This window comes from Vicia villosa, linkage group LG7 (assembly GCF_029867415.1).
Source record: "Vicia villosa cultivar HV-30 ecotype Madison, WI linkage group LG7, Vvil1.0, whole genome shotgun sequence".
In the NCBI taxonomy this organism is placed as follows: Eukaryota; Viridiplantae; Streptophyta; class Magnoliopsida; order Fabales; family Fabaceae; genus Vicia; species Vicia villosa.
Genome location: NC_081186.1, coordinates 89,937,976 through 89,956,280, shown reverse-complemented (window position 1 = coordinate 89,956,280; position 18,305 = coordinate 89,937,976). Strand labels below are relative to the sequence as shown.

Below are 18,305 nucleotides of genomic sequence, written 5' to 3'. Positions count from 1 at the left end.
GGTTTAGAAGGTTTGTTAGTTTTGGAGACATTAAGGTTGTTAGTTAGTTAGTTAGTTAGTTAGGAAAGGTCTAAGGAATGTTAGTTTGTTAGGGTTAGTTTGGAAATCAGTTAGAACTATAGTTAAGTGTTAGTTTAGGTTAGTAACTTGCTTAGACAAGCAGGTTCATTAGTGTGGTTCATGAAAGTTTACTGTTGGTAAGGTTTGTTATGTGGTTTAACCTTTTTTAGAACTTGAATGTGTGCCTTTATGATAAACAGAACTTCCTTGCCTCTCTTTTACTCTGAATCGCCTTGGCTTTTGTATTGTTTTTTAGGAATGTATTAGTACATGATGTGGGTTTGCATAGGTACAGCATTGCATTGCAGATTTTCTGTATCTTGTCTCAATTTATTGTCATGAACTTTACAATGTAAAGGTGTGTACTGGCTGTTGTGGACCTGTAGTGATGCATATTGTTTGAACACTTGGATGATTACTTTGCATTGAATGTTCGTATGATGACTGTTTTTGATGTATATTGCTGCAATCGTATTTTTTGGATGATGTTAGATATGTGATGACACTGGACAGGTCTGCATATAGTGTAGATGTCATGGCATAGTGAGATGAAATGTTGTAATACTATATAGAATAGGGTGAGTGTGACTGGACCTGCATGTCGTGGGTGCATTATTTTTGCTGTTTTATATGGTATCTGAACTGAAATGAATGAGTGCATGCATGAATGTTGAATTGAGAGTGGCCTGAACTTGAATTTGAACTTGCAGTGACATTCTCCTTAGTGTTCATGAGGTTGCTTGTTTTATGAGTGATGATGTGCATTGATTTATACTTGAACATGGCGCACTTTCATGTATCAGTGTTGTTAAATATCGGTTATATCACTGATATACCGGTTTTTCATATCGGAATTTGCCTATCCGATACGAAATCCGATATCCCGTTTCAATTTCGCGAAGATCCGCATATCGGCCGTTTTTTGTATACCGGTTTTGAATTTCATATCAGAATTTATATTTTTCTGATCAATTTTTTAATAACTTATATTAAAAAATAATTGAATGTGAAGAGGTGGAAGGAAAAATAGGCTACGAAGAGGTAAAGAGGTGGACAGTAATAGGTGGGCAGTAATAATTAGTAATTAGGCTGTGAAGAGGTGAAGAGGAGCACAGTAATCAAGTGCAAATGTGAAGAAATCAAGTGAAAATGTGAAGAGGTGAAGTAATAATAAAGTGGAGAGTTGTATGGATATTTTTTTTTTTTGAAATCAAATACCAAATAGATTAAACAGAAGCCAAAGAAGCCAATGGTACAGATAGGTCCTCAGAGGTAGGAACATGGCCAAACCAAGATTTTGAACCTAAGGCCTTTCCAACACCCACCATATGGTGGGCCTCTGTATTTAAATTCCTGCTAATAAAAATAAGAGTTGCATCCCTAAAGCTACAGAGAAGGGCTTTACAATCATTAACAATAAAATCAAGTGCTGCATTATGAACAGCCCCATTAATACTGTCAACAATGTCCAAAGCATCAGAGTAGAACATCACATTCTCAATTTTGAGGTCCTTTGCCACCTCCATTGCCCATTTAATACCAAGCAGCTCCGCCGTGGACGGCTCCGCGAAACTGGAGAAGGTCTTGCTCGCTGCCATATAGGTTCCTGCCTTCGGGTCTTTTATAACACATCCCAAAGAAACTACTCCATCTTCAAAACATCCTGCATCAACATTGACAGTCCAAAGACCGGTAGCGGCAGTGCTCATCGGGATACCGTGGGTCTGATTTGTAGCACAATCTTTTGCCTTATTGATCTCCATAATCGCATCACCAATAGTCTGAGCAATTTGCTGCGGTTTGGGTGTGTCGGACTTGAAAACAACCGCATTCCTCGCATTCCAAATCTTCCATAAACCCTTGCAAACTACTTGTGCTAAATTCCAGTCTTTCTTTTTAATCATCTCAGTCAGCCAAGTAAATAAATCCCCTGTTTGGGGCAACCGAACACCCAGGGGGGGAGAGAAGAACACCCTTTTTGCAAACTCACAATACATAAGAACATGGTTTGCAGATTCTGGATAATTATGGCAAAATGGACAGGAAACATCTAATTTGATACCTTTCTTTTCCAGATTGCATTTTGTTGGCAGTATATTGTTGAGCAATCTCCAGGTGAAATTTTTTGTTCTCTCGATCAGAGGAGCCTTCCACAAATTTTTCCACAAGGCGCCTTCAGAATTTGATGACGTTCCCGCCCTGGAGCTGAGATGCAGCCTCCTCGACAAATGGTAGGCAGATTTCACGGAATACTCACCGTCTTTCTCAAAATGCCATATGATGTTGTCTTCGGGGAGCCTCGCTGAGATGGGGATACTCGCAATGTGCACAGCTTCGAAGGGTGTGAAATTTTTCCTGAGTTCCTCTTCTTTCCATCTGCCCAGGTCGCTGTCAATTAGCTTGGAGACTGTTTCATTCGGCGCCAAAAGATTACTTGAAGAGAAAGGCTTAAACCCCGCGATTGTTGGAATCCAATTGTCCTCCGCAATTCGAACTTGTTCTCCGTTACCTATTCTCCATCGTAATCCTTTTGAGACCATCTCCTTGGCACTACAGATGCTACGCCACGCATAACTTGGTTTGAACCCCAGTCCCGCTTCTGAAATGCTACATCTTGGGTAATATCTGCCTTTAAAAAAACGTTCAAACAACGAGCCGTCTCCCTTCATCAGCCTCCAATATTGTTTTCCCAACAAGCTATTGTTAAAATCTTTAATGCCCCGGAAACCCAAACCCCCCTCACCTTTAGATTTTGCCATCCGTTCCCAACTCATCCAATGTAATTTCCGCTCCCCATTCTTGGAGCCCCACCAGAATTTTGATAGCATGGCCTCAATATCATTACACACACAATCCGGGATCCTGTAACAGCTCATGACATATGTAGGTATTGCTTGCGCCACCGCCTTGATAAGAACTTCCTTTCCCGCTTTTGATAGAAAGCTTTCTTTCCATCCTTTCACTTTCTTCCACACCCTATCAACAACCATGGAGAACACCTCTTTTTTGGATCTACCAAATACAAACGGCAACCCAAGGTACTTTGTATGACTGCCCACCGCTCTAAAACCCAGCTTGTTTCGAATAGACTCCTTTAACTCCGTGGAGAGGTTACTACTGAAGGAAACTTCAGATTTGTCACCATTTACCAACTGACCTGAGGCACGCTGGTATTTTCCTAGAATTTCCAGAATTATATCAGCTTCGTTCTCGTTGGCTCGAGCAAAAATCAGACTGTCATCTGCAAAAAATAAGTGAGAAATAGTGGGGGCCTTCCTAGCAACTCTAACTCCGTGTATCTCCTTAGTATTGGCAGCATGCTTTATCATCCCTGAAAGAATATCTGCACAAAGAATAAACAGGTAAGGGGATAAGGGATCTCCTTGACGGAGACCCCGATCCGGATAAAATTTTCTGCTTGGCTGACCATTTATCAAAATTTGGTATGACACGGAAGAAATACATCTTCTGATAAGCATGACCAGATTTGAGGGAAAACCAAAAGCTTCCAGCGCACCAACCACAAAGTCCCATTCAATGCGGTCATAAGCTTTTGACATGTCAAGCTTCAGAGCCATGGTGCCTTTCTTCCCAGTTTTTTTGTTCTTCATCCAGTGGAAGCAGTCCATCGCGATAAGAGCATTGTCTGTTATTAACCGTCCTTTCACAAAAGCGCTTTGCTCCTCACTCACAACTTCTGGCAGGAACTCTTTAAGCCTGTTTGCTATCGACTTCGTTACAGCTTTCATAACAACATTGCACAAGCTGATAGGCCGAAAGTCATGCGGTGCTCGTGGGTTCTTAATCTTCGGAATGAGAGCAATGAAGGTGGAATTAAGGTCAGCAGGGTCTCGTTGATTGTTCAACACGTCAAGCGCAACAGAAACTATATCCTGACCGACAATGTTCCAGTATTTTTGGTAGAAAAGAGCCGGCAAACCATCGGGGCCAGGAGCCTTGGTGGGATGCATCTGAAAAATAGCCTCTTTGACTTCGTTTTCAACAAAAGGAGCAGAGCAGATAGCCTTACATCTATCCGGTATCTCTTTAACTGCGGCACTGCACACGCCTGCAATATCTGAAGGGTTAGATGAAGCAAAAATCCCCCTGAAATAGTTTACAAGGATCCTTTCGCATTGGACAGCCCCAACACACCACTTGCCATCCACATCCTTTAGTCTTTTAATTGTGTTTGTCTTCCTACGTTGACTAGCCTTCCCGTGGAAAAACTTTGTATTACGGTCGCCATCCATCAACCACAAGGCTCTACTTCTCTGTCTCCATGCAGTTTCTTCAATTTTGAGTAACTTACTCCTCTGGTTCTCTAAAGCTTTGAACTCTTTAATATCTTCTGCTCCCGGCGCCCATCTTCTTTCCTCTTTTAGCAAAGTTTCAATTCTCCTTAACTCCTTAGCCACATTCCCTGTCCTATATTCCTTGAAGACTGTGTTTAGCTCCTGGACAGCCTTGAGTTTATGAGAAATGGGTCCATTAGTATCTCTCCATATCTGCTTCACCAAATTTTCGCATCGAGAATCCTTTGCCCACACCTCTTCAAATCTGAACAAGTGGGTTCTTTTCTCATTCCCCTTTTCTTTTTTCACTACCAGACGCAAAACCGCATGATCAGACCCGTGACGAGGCAAATGAGCCACAGAAGTGAGAGGGAAAAGTTCCTGAAAAGTGCCTGAACATAAAACACGATCCAGCCTGCATTGAATGTTTTCAACTCCCTGTCTCCCATTTGACCACGTGAAAGGGTATCCGGAAAAACCAATATCTTGTAAGCCACATTGATCTATCACATCTCTGCTCCATGATAATTGTGTAGCAGTTCTATCATTCCCCCCAATCTTTTCACAGACTTTAGTAATATCATTAAAGTCTCCAAAAAGAACCATACAATCACTCAATTCTCTATGGAGATCTTTCACCAAGTGCCAAGTATTCCGCTTTTGATGTTCTTCAGGAAAACCGTAAACCCCAGCAAAATCCCAATCAACTTCTTCAGTTTCGTTGTAACACTTTCCACCAATATGATTATGAGAGTGTGAATTAATATGGATAGCAACATCTTCATTCCACAGTAAACACAAACCTCCAGCCCTTCCTCGCCCTGCCCCTCTACAACACACAGTGAAAACATTTTTCCAACCCAAGCTTAGCCTAACACGATCCATTTCTTCTTCGTTTAATCTGGTTTCCATAAGGAAAACCAATTGGGGATTCTCTAACCGGATGAGCCTCTTAAAGGCTCGAACTGCACGAGGGTGCCCCAAACCCCTGCAGTTCCAGCTTAGGATCTTCATTGAGATAGGCGGTGTTGGGTCTCCAACACCACCTCTGGTAATACGGTTTTTTGGGCCTCCTCAGTACTTTCTTGTTTCCTCTTTTTCTCTCCGCTTCCACACGCTTCAATCGGGCCTTCCGTGATCATAACGTCAATCAACTGCCTCTTGCTATTTTCCACCAGTTTCCTTCTCCCTTGGGAATTATTTCCAGTCTTAATGTTCTTCCTCCTGACCCATTTCTTTTTTGGCAGCGTGAGGTCCTTTTTTTGAATCCCGTCTCCAGTTCCTTCTAAGGATAAAGCCACTGCCCCTAAAGATTCAGCCACCTTTTCAACATCAACCTCCTTATGTTTTGATTTCTCTGGGTCCCCATCTCCTCCTCTAGCCTCCCCCATTCCTTCTATCGCTTCTCTACCTTGTTCCACCTCTGCCTCGTCGCTTTTGTTGGTCACTTTCTGGTTGCATCTACTTTGTCCCGAAGAAACTTGGAATAAACTTTTGCTACAGGTTCCTGAACTCGAGTCTCCCTTTTTCTGATCTTCATTCATCTTTGGTAGGGGAGACGCACGAAGCCATTGCCCATAAGAAAGATCCTGTTCCTCCAGCTCCTCAAAACCTTCCTCAGTAAGGTCGTCTAGAGATTCACAGTCCTTCATCTGATGACCCAATCTCCCGCACACAAAACAAAAAGTAGGCAGTCGTTCATATTTGAAATGGACTCGCAAATTTTTGTCTTTCACTTTAACCAGCGTTCCTCTTTTCAGCGGTCCTTTGAGATCCAGAGTTACTTTGATTCGTAAAAACCGACCATTCCTGCATACCTCTCTAGCATCCATCTCTTCATAGTTTCCCAAGATGTTACCTATCTTCCTTGCCATAGCTTCTGTTCTCAGGTTCAGCGGGAGTTCGTATATCCTCACCCAAAAAGAAGCAAAGTGCATATTAAGATCAGAAGGTTGTTCTTCACCAGAAATGCGATTCAGAACTAACAACGATCTGTCGAAACTCCATGGCCCATTTCTGAGAACAAACTCCAAGTCCCTCTTTGTGGCAAACTTGAACAAAAACATATTTTTCCCCAGATCTTGAGTCTCCACCTGATTCTTGAGCTTCCACGCACTTATCATAGTACTCTTAAAAGCCCTAACATTGAAGCTGCTATCCGTCCATAGTTTGCCAGCCAGTGTTCTCTGAAAGGATTCTAATTCACATACCTCGTCATCCTCAACCACCACCCCTTCTTCTTCCTCCTTGGATAAAGGTATGCTCTTCCATTTATCCATCGGAAAAAAAACAAGACAACACAGCCACACATTATCTTCTCTACAAAAAAAGGAAAAAAAAAAAAACAAGACCTTGGTACCACACCAAGAGAAAAGAAACCAGAAAAAACTGGGGGAAAGGAACCAGACTTGCTGATGGAAGAAGAAAACAGATCGCCACCACTAAACCCTAGAAGAGAAAAGGGGGAAAAAAGTCACGTTAAGTTTCTTAGAGAGAGAAAGACTGACTTCTCTCTAGAAACACGTGGATTGAGATCATTAGAGTTGTATGGATATTAATATAATCTTAGTAGTCTCGAAAATAGAAGTGAATGTGAAGAGGTAATAATAGTCGGTGTAATTATATATTGGACTAATAGGAGTCATAGTGACGCAATCACCATAAATAATTGTTTATGTTAGTAGCTTTTATACGTTTTTCATGTTTTATTTTATATATAATTATTTATTTTAATCGCCTTTGTGGTTTCCGCTATTTGCCCGTTACGATATCTGATATTTCTCATATCGGGTTTTTGGAGATCCGATATTTTCTGCGATCCGTTATTAACAACACTGTCATGTATGAATGTATCCTTGTTCCATTCATTCATGTTTGATCCAAGTTTCCTTTGGTTTAATGAAGATAAGAAGTGTATTGTTTGATGAAGGCATGGTAGTGGTTTTAAATTGATGTAGACTTCTCTTTCCCTTTGCAGGTTTGAACATGAAGCCACATGATATGTTGCTTTTGGGTCATGTTATAGATGAATGGCATATGATACATGAAGGACTGTTTTGAAGGATGATCAGGATGGATGGATATGGATATGCATTGTTGGATGGCAAGAAGTAGTTTTAGGAATCAAGATTTTTTTAGGAGTCAAAGTCTTTGGGTCTGGTCAACTGTTGACCAAAAGTCAACTGTTGCAAAACTGTGTATTTTCAATGTAATTCCCATTTTTGATTAGTGTACTCTTGTATTTGTAATGGAACCTGAATTTTGTAATGAATTTGACCTTTGTAAGTTAAACATGACTTTTTCCTCCATTTTCTTTTGAATTTGAAACAGAATTCCCTTGAATGCAAAGCCTTGATCATAAGCTAATAGCTCAATTCCATGGTTAAAGGGGAGTTCAACCTTTCATGGTTGACTTTGTTAACCAAAAGTCAACTATGTCATGAATGGCTTCAAAATGATGTGCACCAATACAACAATCATGTCTTGAATATGAATGGAGAAACTTCCAAGGATTAGGTTAAAAGTCAACTAGGATTCACAATATCTTGCTTCATAAGTCACAATAGAGAATCATTCTAATCATATGGTCAAAACGCCAATGTCCAAGTGTTGAGACAATCCTGCAACCATGAGTCCTCTAAACCAATTATTATTATATGCAGATGAAAGAAAAATGAATGATTGAAATAGAATGTATGTAGATGAATCAAAACATAAGCCAGTTAAATGTGAAATGAATTTCTTTAGAGGGCAAATTTTGGGGTGTGACAAGGTGCATGTACTTCAGAGTAGTCGAGTCTTTCTCTCTGAAGAAATCCTCGAGTTACTAAATCTTGTCTTATATCTTGCTATTTGTCCATCAGTTTTGTGCTTCAACTTGAACACCCTCTTTGATAGCTTTTGTGTGTGCTTGCAATTCGACTAATTTAAATGTGTTGTTTCTTTCAATTGTCTGTAACTCTTCGACCCTGACAGACTTCTATTGTTTATTCTTTAAAGCCTCACTATAGTTGATTGGTTGGAAGACCTCCATTGTTTATTCTATTGTTTCTATCATAAAATGAACTAATTCTCCATCTACAATGATTTCATCATCACCGGTCACTTCATAGTCTTGAATTCTTGTTGGAAGAACTCTAGTTCTTTGAGGTTTTTGGCTTGTGCTAGCCACACTCTCTTCGACTTCAACTACTTCTCCCTTAAAACTATAGTGGTCTAATTAATATTAAGTTTGTGGCTAAAAGTATACATGTTATCTTTGAAAGATAAGGTTACGGTGTCGATACCATATGATATTAGTCAATATCTAATTTGATAAGGGGTCAAAGTAGAATATTGAAAACTAAGAAATAACTCTAAGATTATATGGGTTATGGTCCTCATAAATATGGGTTATGGTCTCCATAGAGATATCGAAATACACGGTATGTCAAGATTCTTTCTTCATCCTCATCAGAAGAGATTCAAGGAATTCTAAAGAACTCTACAAATCGAAAGATCACATACCCGTAAATCTTCTACAATTTCAATGGCAAATTCAGACACGATTCTGCTTTCATTCTCTGATTGATTTCTGATATGTGTTTAAAAGATGTGAGTCAATTATATATTTAATTCAGAAGAATTAGTTTAGAGTTGCGTTCTTAATTTATATTTTGATAGAAATCATAAAGTCATGAATAGATTCAACAATATTTAAAAAGAGAGTGTTGGTGGCATTCTTCTCCATCTAAAAGATTCTTATATCTAATACTACCGGAAGATAATGCTAATTTTCATAACTTGTCAAACTAAATTTTAAATTTCAAAAATGTGTCTATATTCATTCATATATCATCATATTCCTTTCATGAGTACGTCATTCAATTGATAAAAAAAACTAATGTATATACATCACCATATTCCTTTCATACACGTCATTCAATTAATATTGACTTTGAACATATATAACAACCAGCTGACTTTGACTTAGTTTGTTTATTTGATGTAATACATTATGTCAACCGTGTTAAGTCCATGAAAAGTGGATCGCCAACTTAGCTTTTTGAATTAATGCATGAATTACTTAACTTAATCTCATATATACGTTTGCATTGCAAGTTAATTATTTCAATTTGACTATTAAGCTATCACAAGTGACACATACACATCACATGTTCTCTTGACTATATATATGCATGGGATCATGGTTAATTCTTCTTCAACAAGACTCTTAATCATAGACTTAATTAAGCTAATTTCATTTGGTGAAGATTATTATGACGGTAAGTGAAATTTTCATCAATGAATTTAGGTTCTTTCTTTCTTCTTATTTTTCTCTAAAAAAAAAAAAAAAACTTGACTTTATTGTGTAGCAAAAGATTGTGATTGAGATACCACTCCATTGTGCAAAATGCAAGAGGAAAATATTGGGCATATGCACCATTGCTGATGGTATGTTCTGATTGTAACTTCAATGTTAAGAACTAGTGTTAATTATTATTATTAGTGTTTAATTAAGTGATTATTTGTGGATTATATTTGTATAATAGGTGTTACATCGGTTAGTTTTGAAAGGGAAGGAAAAGATAGAGTGGTGATTAAAGGAGAAGATGTTGATGCAGCAAGGGTGACACAATGTTTGAGGGAGAAAGTCAGCAAGTATGCTAGACTTGTTAGTGTGGCCAGAGATTAATGAATATCTTAAATTGTTTATAGGTATTTCATATTCATATATAGATAAGTGATTGTTTGTTTGAATAATTCTAATTAGAAATGTATTTATCCATTGGATTAATAGAAATATTTTTATATAATTCATGTGGGATAATTTTAATCTTTTTAATGTTTGGTTATGCAATAAAAAAATTGATTTTTAATAAGTGTATATTTGGTTTGGGTAAAAGTTACTGAAATATAGTGATTTATATTTGGATAACTTTATATAAATTGAATTGAATATGAAATTTTAATATAAAAATCACATTTAAAATTATTCTTGGTTGTTCCAAAAGCTAAATCAAACATACACTAAATATAAAATTGATTTTGATTAAATGTAAATTTGGATATAAAGTGATTTATTTTGAATAATTTTATGCAAAATTGAATTGATCAATAAACTTCTCTAACTTTAAAATCAAGTTACAAATTCTAACTTCAAATCAATTATGAAGGCAAGCAGAATTAATTTTACTTTAGAAAATTCAAATATTACAAATTCTAACTTCAAATCAATTATGAAGGCAAGCAGAATTAATTTTACTTTAGAAAATTCAAATATTTCTAGAATTGTTTTTTCCATAATTGTATTTTCCTCTTCCAAAAGTTAAACCAAATATTTGCCTAGTTCATATGTAAATAATTTAAATACTTAAATTTTTTGTGAAATGCATAATATTAACTTATTGTCATTTTCATAATGAAACATGTACTTATATTTCTTGAATTATTCTCAGGTTGTTCTTCCTTGGAGAAAAGATGTAGAGCATGATAGATAAATTAATATAGAAAATATGACATATTTATTAGGACTTCTCAAGCCCTTAACAAAATCTTTTGTTAGGTATAAAACCCTGTCATGAAAAGGTTCTAAACGTTGATGGTTTTATTCAAAAGAACATTGGTTCTCATTTTGTACACTTATCTCAAGTTTATCATCTAATACAATACAAAAATGGCACAAATGCCTGCCAATTAGAAACAACATATCAAAAAATAAATTGAAGTGAAAATGACTTATTAATTTTTAAGAGAATTTTCCTGATCAACTACATATTCACTAGAAATGTCTTCCTGTCGTCTCTTCGGAAATCCATATCCATCATATTCGGCGTCGTCCTCAGATTCCTCGCCGCTGTTCCATTTTCTTTTTACAATTTTTGGGAACATTCGTGTTACTTCTTTTGCCTCCAACATTTCGTCACCATTATTAAGCCTTTCAAATCGAACAGCGCTCACCTTTCTCGCATTTCCTGCTAGTATCTGCATCAAAGAGAAAGAGAGGTGCTGAATTCTTATAAATAATAAACTACCATAAGGGACAATATTTGATAGCAACAAAGTGATTACCTCGAGTTTGAAAATATGTTTTTTCTCTTTCGGTTCCTGGTGGTCACCATTGGAATCATCATCGTCATCTTCATCGTCCCTGTCAAGAACGATCTTGATGCTCTCTCCAGTCCTTGGAATATATCCAAAGGCTTCACATACAAAGCCAGATACTGTCTCATATTGGTGACCCTGAAAAAATAGAAATATCGTATTACGATGCCCACAAATCTTAAAGAGATTTTGCAATATGAGTAGTAATAGTAGTAATTTCAAGAAATCCAATATATAAAATGAGTGCGTAAAAAGAAATGAGGTGAACCTCAGGCATCTTGATGGTCAAATCTTCAGAGAGTTGATCGATGGATGTGTTAGCATCGACGTCAAACACACCCTCAGCTCGCATAACTATGTAACCAGTTTTTTTCTGTATTTCTTCCTGTAGAATTGCAGCAAAAGAATGTAAAAAGGTTCTTTAAAGAAATTTTGGAACTTAAAAACAGCAAATAGATGTAGTCGCCAAAAATCAAATGCAAATATACATAAAAAATATTTCATTTAAATTTGTTGATTTTTTATCAATAGAATACAAATATACAGAAATATTGTTGAGGAAAAGAAGTAACTGTAAGAGGATATCCAACTTCTTGGGGTTAAACAGATGTAATACATTGTCTTGTTTTTGTTATTTTTTTAACAAATACATGGTCTTGTTTAAGTAATTAGAAAATGTAAAGATTATGCAGAAGTATTTATATAATGAAGGTTTACCTTTGAGTCATTTTCATCAAAGATTTCACCGACAATTTCTTCAACGACGTCTTCAAGAGTTACAAGCTGTTAAATGGCAAGATACGTAAGCCATAAAGACTTGTTGATTCAAAAACCATCATCTCGTCAAAATTGTTAAGACTTTATATTGGCAGATCGGAAAGAAGTAAACATTTCTCAATTTAGCAATTAAAAAAAAGATTTAGTAAATGCAGCAAGCATGTGGAACAATGCGCCATAGTATCATTGGAAAAATGATGGGGGAAACTCATTACATCTGTAGCACCGACACCTCTGAAAAAAAGTGTGTCAGTGTCGATGTTGAAACCGACACTTGTGATTACATTTAATTTATTTATTTATTTCAAATTATTACCGGTAATCACATAGTAACGCGAATCAAAAACGGAAAGATGCATGTTTATCAAACAAACTGATCTGAGATGGTTGTATTCGCGTATGGTAAGCACATACCCCAACAGTTCCACCATACTCGTTAAGAACGACAGCCATGTGAACCTTCCTGATTCGAAATTCTCTAAGAAGATTCCAAACAGACATTGAATCTGCAAAGCATTAATAATAATTTATTCATTCAGTATTCTGCATCAAGTTTAAACAGATACAAATGTGTTCCTAGCTCAAAACAATTCAACCATTTTAACAAGTCAATTTCGATGTGTTAAGATAAAGTTAAGTTACCAGGGACAAAATATGCAGGCTTGTGAGCCATATCACCAACTGTAATACTTTCTAGAGTCTCGCCCTTCAAAATCAAACCGATTATAATTCTGCAAACTGTTAGATTGGATTAACAGGTAAAGCACTTATAACTTGTAATCAATAATAGTAGTAACAATCTTCCAACCTTTTGAACATAATCAAGTAGATCCATTGCATACGCTATACCCATAATATTATCAACACGTTGCTCAAAAACAGGTACCCTAGGAAACATGTCAAGAAACAGTTAGCACTGGGAAAAATTATCACTTTGAATTCGAACTAGGAAACGAAAATACCTTGAGTATTGATGTGTGACCCACAAGTGATGAAAATCTACAAGGCTTGAACTAGCATCGATGGCAACAACATCAACAAGAGGTGTCATAACCTCTCTGACATGTGTGTCTTTTATCTCCAACACATTTTCAATCATATCCTATAATATATATTCAGGACACTTGTCAGTAATGAAACATATGAAAATAGATTAAACACTCTGAAACAATAAAGGGCTTTTGTAAGTGTAGTAAAGAATAACACTAAATTGTTATTACAAAAAAAAAAAAAAAACACTTTTCCATACAAACAAAATTTTATTTGTGTTTTTTACATGAAATTTCAGGTCCCACTTATAAAAAGAAAAATAAAGTATTGTAGAGACAATTCTTTTAAAAAGAAGTATTAGTAAATTTTATTTCTACAAAGGAGAGAAAGGGCTGAAAATTTTGAAAACAAATATGCAATGATATTACTAGAATTAAACCCGATATATATTACCTGTTCTTCCTCTTCTATTGCCCCACTTAATTCTGCACCCCTCAGCATCAGTTTTAGCTCTTCTTCAGTTACATATGGCTCACTGAAATAAAATATATTGGCTTTAGTGTTAAATGCAATAAAAAGAAATGAATGAGAACAACCCAAGATCATTGCTTCAACAAATGGATGCAACTTATCAGACGAGACGAGTATTATCAACATATTCAAAAATACAACAACAAAAGCCTTCTTTAGTTTAGCTCTACCGCTTACCATCAGACTATCCTACTGGTCCACCCTCTTTATCACTGTTTTTACAACTCTTCTTTCCATATAGTCAAACCACATAAGACAAGAAACTGCTACCTTTTCCATATTAAAATTTACCCCAATTGTCTCTCTAGCGATTTCATTTCTAATACTATCGAGTCTTTTGTAATCACTTATCCACGGAGTTGCCAATTGTGGATCGCAGGAAATTGCGGTTTGTTTAAATTTCACTACCCTACAGAGCTATAGCACCGCTATATTTTGACAACACTTTGTACTAAATAGTGTGTCACAGAACAATACCAATTTGTTAAAATTTTGCTGCACTAGAGCGCCACTAATCTGTAGTCGCTATTTGACAACAATGTTCATCAATATTCTTATCTCTGTACTGATCTTACTCTTTATATACAGTATCTATTGCTCAACTTTCAGTCCAATACAATATTGTAGATGTAGATACTGCAGTTAAGATTCCAGTTTAGTTTGAGAGTTGTCTTTTTTCCTATCACAGTTATGATTCATGTGCTTCCAATGTTTGCCTCAATATAACACTCAGCAAAACATCTTACAAATATAAAAACACTTTCTATAATAGTAAAAGGTTGTGTCTCCATTCTTTATCCTATGAGCTTAACACACGAAGGTGGCAAACAATGCTTTCTCCATTCTTGTATCACGTGATTTGGTCAAATTACAAACCCAAAAACCATTACCAACAACTATCTTGCAGCTACCACTAACAAAACCCTAGTGATCAACAAAGTGACTTCATTTCTCCATTTAATCAATCTCTATCACACTTATAAACAAAAAACAACCTTAGAACGTCATCCCTATGATGAAGGGACTAAGATTTACATCACAAATAAGAATCAGATTTCAAAACACGCATAAATTAGTAAAAACAATAAACTAATTTACAAGAAGTGAAGATCAATCAGTGGCTATCTTTTAAGCATACCTACTTCCTTTTAAGCCAAGCAATTTAAGCATCCCCATTGAAAGAAAGGTAACAATCCTTCCAACGGGATACAGTACCAGAGAAAGCCATGCCACTGGCCTGACCTAGAGCATTAGAATTAATATTTGTCACTACACGATGTTGAAGTAGAAATGTCATGATGTGCAAAATAAACAAAAATACTTAATCAGCACATTTCTATTTCCACAATAAATTTAGAACTTACCACAAACCGAGCCACCTCTGTGGCATTGTGAACCGCAATGCTTTTTGGAGTGATTTCAGTGAGAAGCAAAATGGCAACCTTGTTTGAATACAGAGAGGAGAGAAATCAGATATTATGAAAAACAATTCTATGAAAGGCATACCAGCTTGCAACCATATATTACACTTACGAGAGGTGAGAAGAAACACAAACTTGTGAAATTAAAATACGGTTACACGGAGTACCAGTTTATTTATCGGAAAGAACAAATAAACAGATGCTGAAGCATCCATAAGAATTAAGATGATAAACAGGCTCCGTTTATTGCCCAAAGAATTTTTAACTTCCATCCACCAAACTAAGTTCAGATGAGTGGTACTAGCAATGACATTTTTCGAGACAAATACAGATCATAAAAGAGGTTGAGGATGAAAAGTCTACGGGTCAAAAAGAAACGATCGGAGTAATGTTTTGTGATCAATCTGATGCAAACATTCTGTTTGAAAAGATAAATTATACTAAATACTATTAAAAATATTTTTTTTTTAAAACTAGATAAAGTTTAAAACAGGATACTTGACTAGAGGAATATCCCCAGTGTCCTAAAGTGGTGCCTAAATTGCTGACATGTATTATATAAACCCCCTTTTTTCAATCCACTCAAAGATTAGCTCGGGCACCTTTTTCATAAATTGGTGCTAAAGCTAGGAAGCTTTATATGACAAATTCTGGTTCCCAGTCACATCAGGAGTTTGCAAGTTTAACAGTCAGCATGTTGATATACTGAAAGATTCAAGGTTTGAAATGAATAACAATCAAGTTGACTAGTGAATCTGAGTTCTGGGTGATCAAATATATGTATCAATCATTTAAGCATGTTTTGATGTCATGTTATTAATATCCAAGCAAGAAAAAGAAAACATACAGTCATCACTCCTGTTGCTGCACTAACACCAGCTTCGCCAAATGCTGCAGTTGCAGCTTCTGTGACAAGAGCAGTCGCTGCAATATTTACCACACTGCACACAACGTATTGACATGAGAAACTACTATAATCCAAGTTGAAGAAAATGATATTCTTTAATTAAAAGACCAGGTTAAGAACAATACGTTGTGCCGATAAGTATGGTAGTTAGGAATCGAGTAACATCACTTCGGAGTAGTCTGAAGACGCCATTTTCAGTCTCTTTTTCAGCCAACTCACGAACCTTAAAATTTCCAACAACGGTAATCAGAAATCAAAGCTTTAAACATAAACTCGACCATATTAATCATAGGCAATTGCATATCTAACATACATAAATGCATGCATAACAAAGCAACAGTAAAAAAACTTGGAAAATGGACTACTATAGCCATTGCTGCTTCAATCACAGAAATTTAATTTTTTTTTGCCGACATATAGATGAGTTGCTACAAGCTTAACTGTAAGGAGCACTATTTTACAAATTTGTGACTCTCCGGTCACACTGACATTACAATCAAATTATGAAGTTTCGTTAGATTTTAACTAACATTACATTCAGGGGTGACATGATCCAAGTTCCTAAAGCAAGATAATGGCGCAGACATATGTATACAAGGTCAAACTATGTCAGATAGTGTTGTATTAAAAATATAAGCTATAGCTAAACTTAATGTCCCAATATCATTAAGTTTCTAAATATTTTAGATTGTTTCTTAAGATTAGTTTTCTAGTAGTAGTTAGTTATTATTATTATTATTATTATTATTATTATTATTATTATTTTCCTGATTTTCCTATTTGTTTAGGATTATAAGTCTAGTCTTACATCCCTATTTATAGGGATTGATGTTTAGTCTTTTGTATCGAGTCAGTGTCAAGTTAATTATCAAATATGTATCCAGTTATTATCTATAATATTCAAGGTTCTTATTATTTCTCTCCCCTTTTCATTTCAAACCATCCTCTTCAACAAAACCAAAGAAGTTTTGGTTCTCAAACAATTAGATAGAGGATGAATTTCTGGTTAGTCTGATCTCGTCTAAAATACAAACTACATCCCTTCAAAGATGAGAAACTTTCACTGTCAGCAATTTTACCAAATCATCATGAATAATGATCCTATTTCCACAAAAATCACCCTCCAAAACTCAATCCATCCCTGACAACGATCCTTTAACCAACTACACTATATTCAGCAGATTTCCACTGGACAATGCCACAATAGGGTTTTAAAAAGAACAAGTTCCTATGTTTCTAAACAAGCTCCTACTTTTACAAAACTTTACATAAGAAAATAGTCACTCATAAAAGGAAAAAATAAGCATGATACCTTCCAAGGCCAAAGTGTAGTAATCGATGTCTCGGCCAGAGAGAAAAACGCAGAAAGACCTAAAAGCAAAGCCAACAACAACCCTTGCTCCTTAAACAAACGAAGAACTTGCAAAACAGTTGGCCAAGTACTCTTAAGCAAAAGTATACTCTTCCCAATAACACCATATCCAGCTTTCACCACACCTTCAGCAGCAAAAACCTGCGGACATCCAAACACCAAAACCCCACAAACAGTAGCAGCCAAAACAATCCCTCTCTTCACCAAAAACTCGTCTATAAACTTCAAATTAACATTAAAATTGGAAACAACACTTTTCTCTCGCAAACAATCACTATCACTACTACCAATACACTTCATCTTCAAGCTAGTTCTACTTCCACCAACTAACTTAACATTGCTTACATAACTTGAACCATGAAAGGTTGTAGAACTGAAAGGACCAACAGAATTTGACACAATAGGAAATAAGTATCTACTGTTTGTACCCAAAACCTTCATTGGGATTCTCTTTGCGCGATTCCCATGCATAGGGTAAGGCAACTTGGAACGCGAACTGAAGACATGGAGACCCAAAACCGAAGATTCGAAAGCCATTGCTAGAACAGTAAAATCATAACACTCCAGAAATTCAAACGAGTTGTAACTTTTTTTGGTGATGAAATTGCAATTGTTTAGGCGATGAAACTGAGGAAGGTGAAAACGGAGAAAAAAATGTGTATATACAAAGAATAAATTGAAAGATTTTTGGTTGAAATTGGGAAATTAGGGTTTGAGAAGGAAGAGAATGAGGAATGGGGCGTGTTAAGCCGCAGAGGAGAGTTGGACTTAGAGAGACCACTCACCACGCCACTTGGTTTGGTTGGCAGATGCTCCGTTCGTAATTTGTCAGAAAAAAAGGTACCACCTACTTCCATATAGATAGAATA

At 36.2% G+C, this 18,305-nt stretch overlaps 3 protein-coding genes across 3 annotated transcripts; 1 reads left to right on the top strand and 2 right to left on the bottom strand.

Annotated features, from left to right (window-relative positions):
* Positions 1–5,365: 5,365 nt before the first annotated feature.
* LOC131619652 (uncharacterized) lies at positions 5,366–6,634 on the bottom strand. The gene has a single exon (XM_058890726.1). The coding sequence runs from the start codon at positions 6,632–6,634 to the stop codon at positions 5,366–5,368; it is 1,269 nt and encodes a 422-aa protein (XP_058746709.1).
* Positions 6,635–9,487: 2,853 nt separating this feature from the next.
* LOC131615731 (heavy metal-associated isoprenylated plant protein 47-like) lies at positions 9,488–10,163 on the top strand. The gene is made up of 3 exons (XM_058886888.1): positions 9,488–9,619; positions 9,710–9,788; positions 9,887–10,163. The coding sequence occupies exons 1-3, from the start codon at positions 9,614–9,616 to the stop codon at positions 10,027–10,029; spliced, it is 228 nt and encodes a 75-aa protein (XP_058742871.1). The 5' UTR covers positions 9,488–9,613; the 3' UTR covers positions 10,030–10,163.
* Positions 10,164–10,923: 760 nt separating this feature from the next.
* Positions 10,924–18,284, bottom strand: LOC131615722 (putative DUF21 domain-containing protein At3g13070, chloroplastic). The gene is made up of 14 exons (XM_058886880.1): positions 17,377–18,284; positions 16,190–16,287; positions 16,005–16,098; positions 15,101–15,178; positions 14,875–14,978; positions 13,659–13,740; positions 13,178–13,317; positions 13,024–13,102; positions 12,858–12,921; positions 12,630–12,721; positions 12,156–12,221; positions 11,707–11,823; positions 11,406–11,576; positions 10,924–11,318 (listed from the first exon to the last, which is right to left on the bottom strand). Exons 1-14 carry the CDS (start codon positions 17,971–17,973, stop codon positions 11,076–11,078), a joined length of 2,025 nt encoding a protein of 674 aa, XP_058742863.1. The 5' UTR covers positions 17,974–18,284; the 3' UTR covers positions 10,924–11,075.
* Between the last annotated feature and the right edge of the window lie 21 nt (positions 18,285–18,305).

Coding starts and splice junctions, on each gene's coding strand:
- LOC131615722 (XM_058886880.1), bottom strand. CDS start 17,973: ATGGCTTTCGAATCTTCGGTTTTGGGTCTCCATGTCTTCAGTTCGCGT. Junction 16,288..17,376: donor CTACACTTTGGCCTTGGAAG/GTATCATGCTTA, acceptor GGAAATTTTAAG/GTTCGTGAGTTGGCTGAAAA. Junction 11,577..11,706: donor TGACCATCAAGATGCCTGAG/GTTCACCTCATT, acceptor CTATTTTTTCAG/GGTCACCAATATGAGACAGT.
- LOC131615731 (XM_058886888.1), top strand. Junction 9,789..9,886: donor CATATGCACCATTGCTGATG/GTATGTTCTGAT, acceptor TTTGTATAATAG/GTGTTACATCGGTTAGTTTT.
- LOC131619652 (XM_058890726.1), bottom strand. CDS start 6,634: ATGGATAAATGGAAGAGCATACCTTTATCCAAGGAGGAAGAAGAAGGG.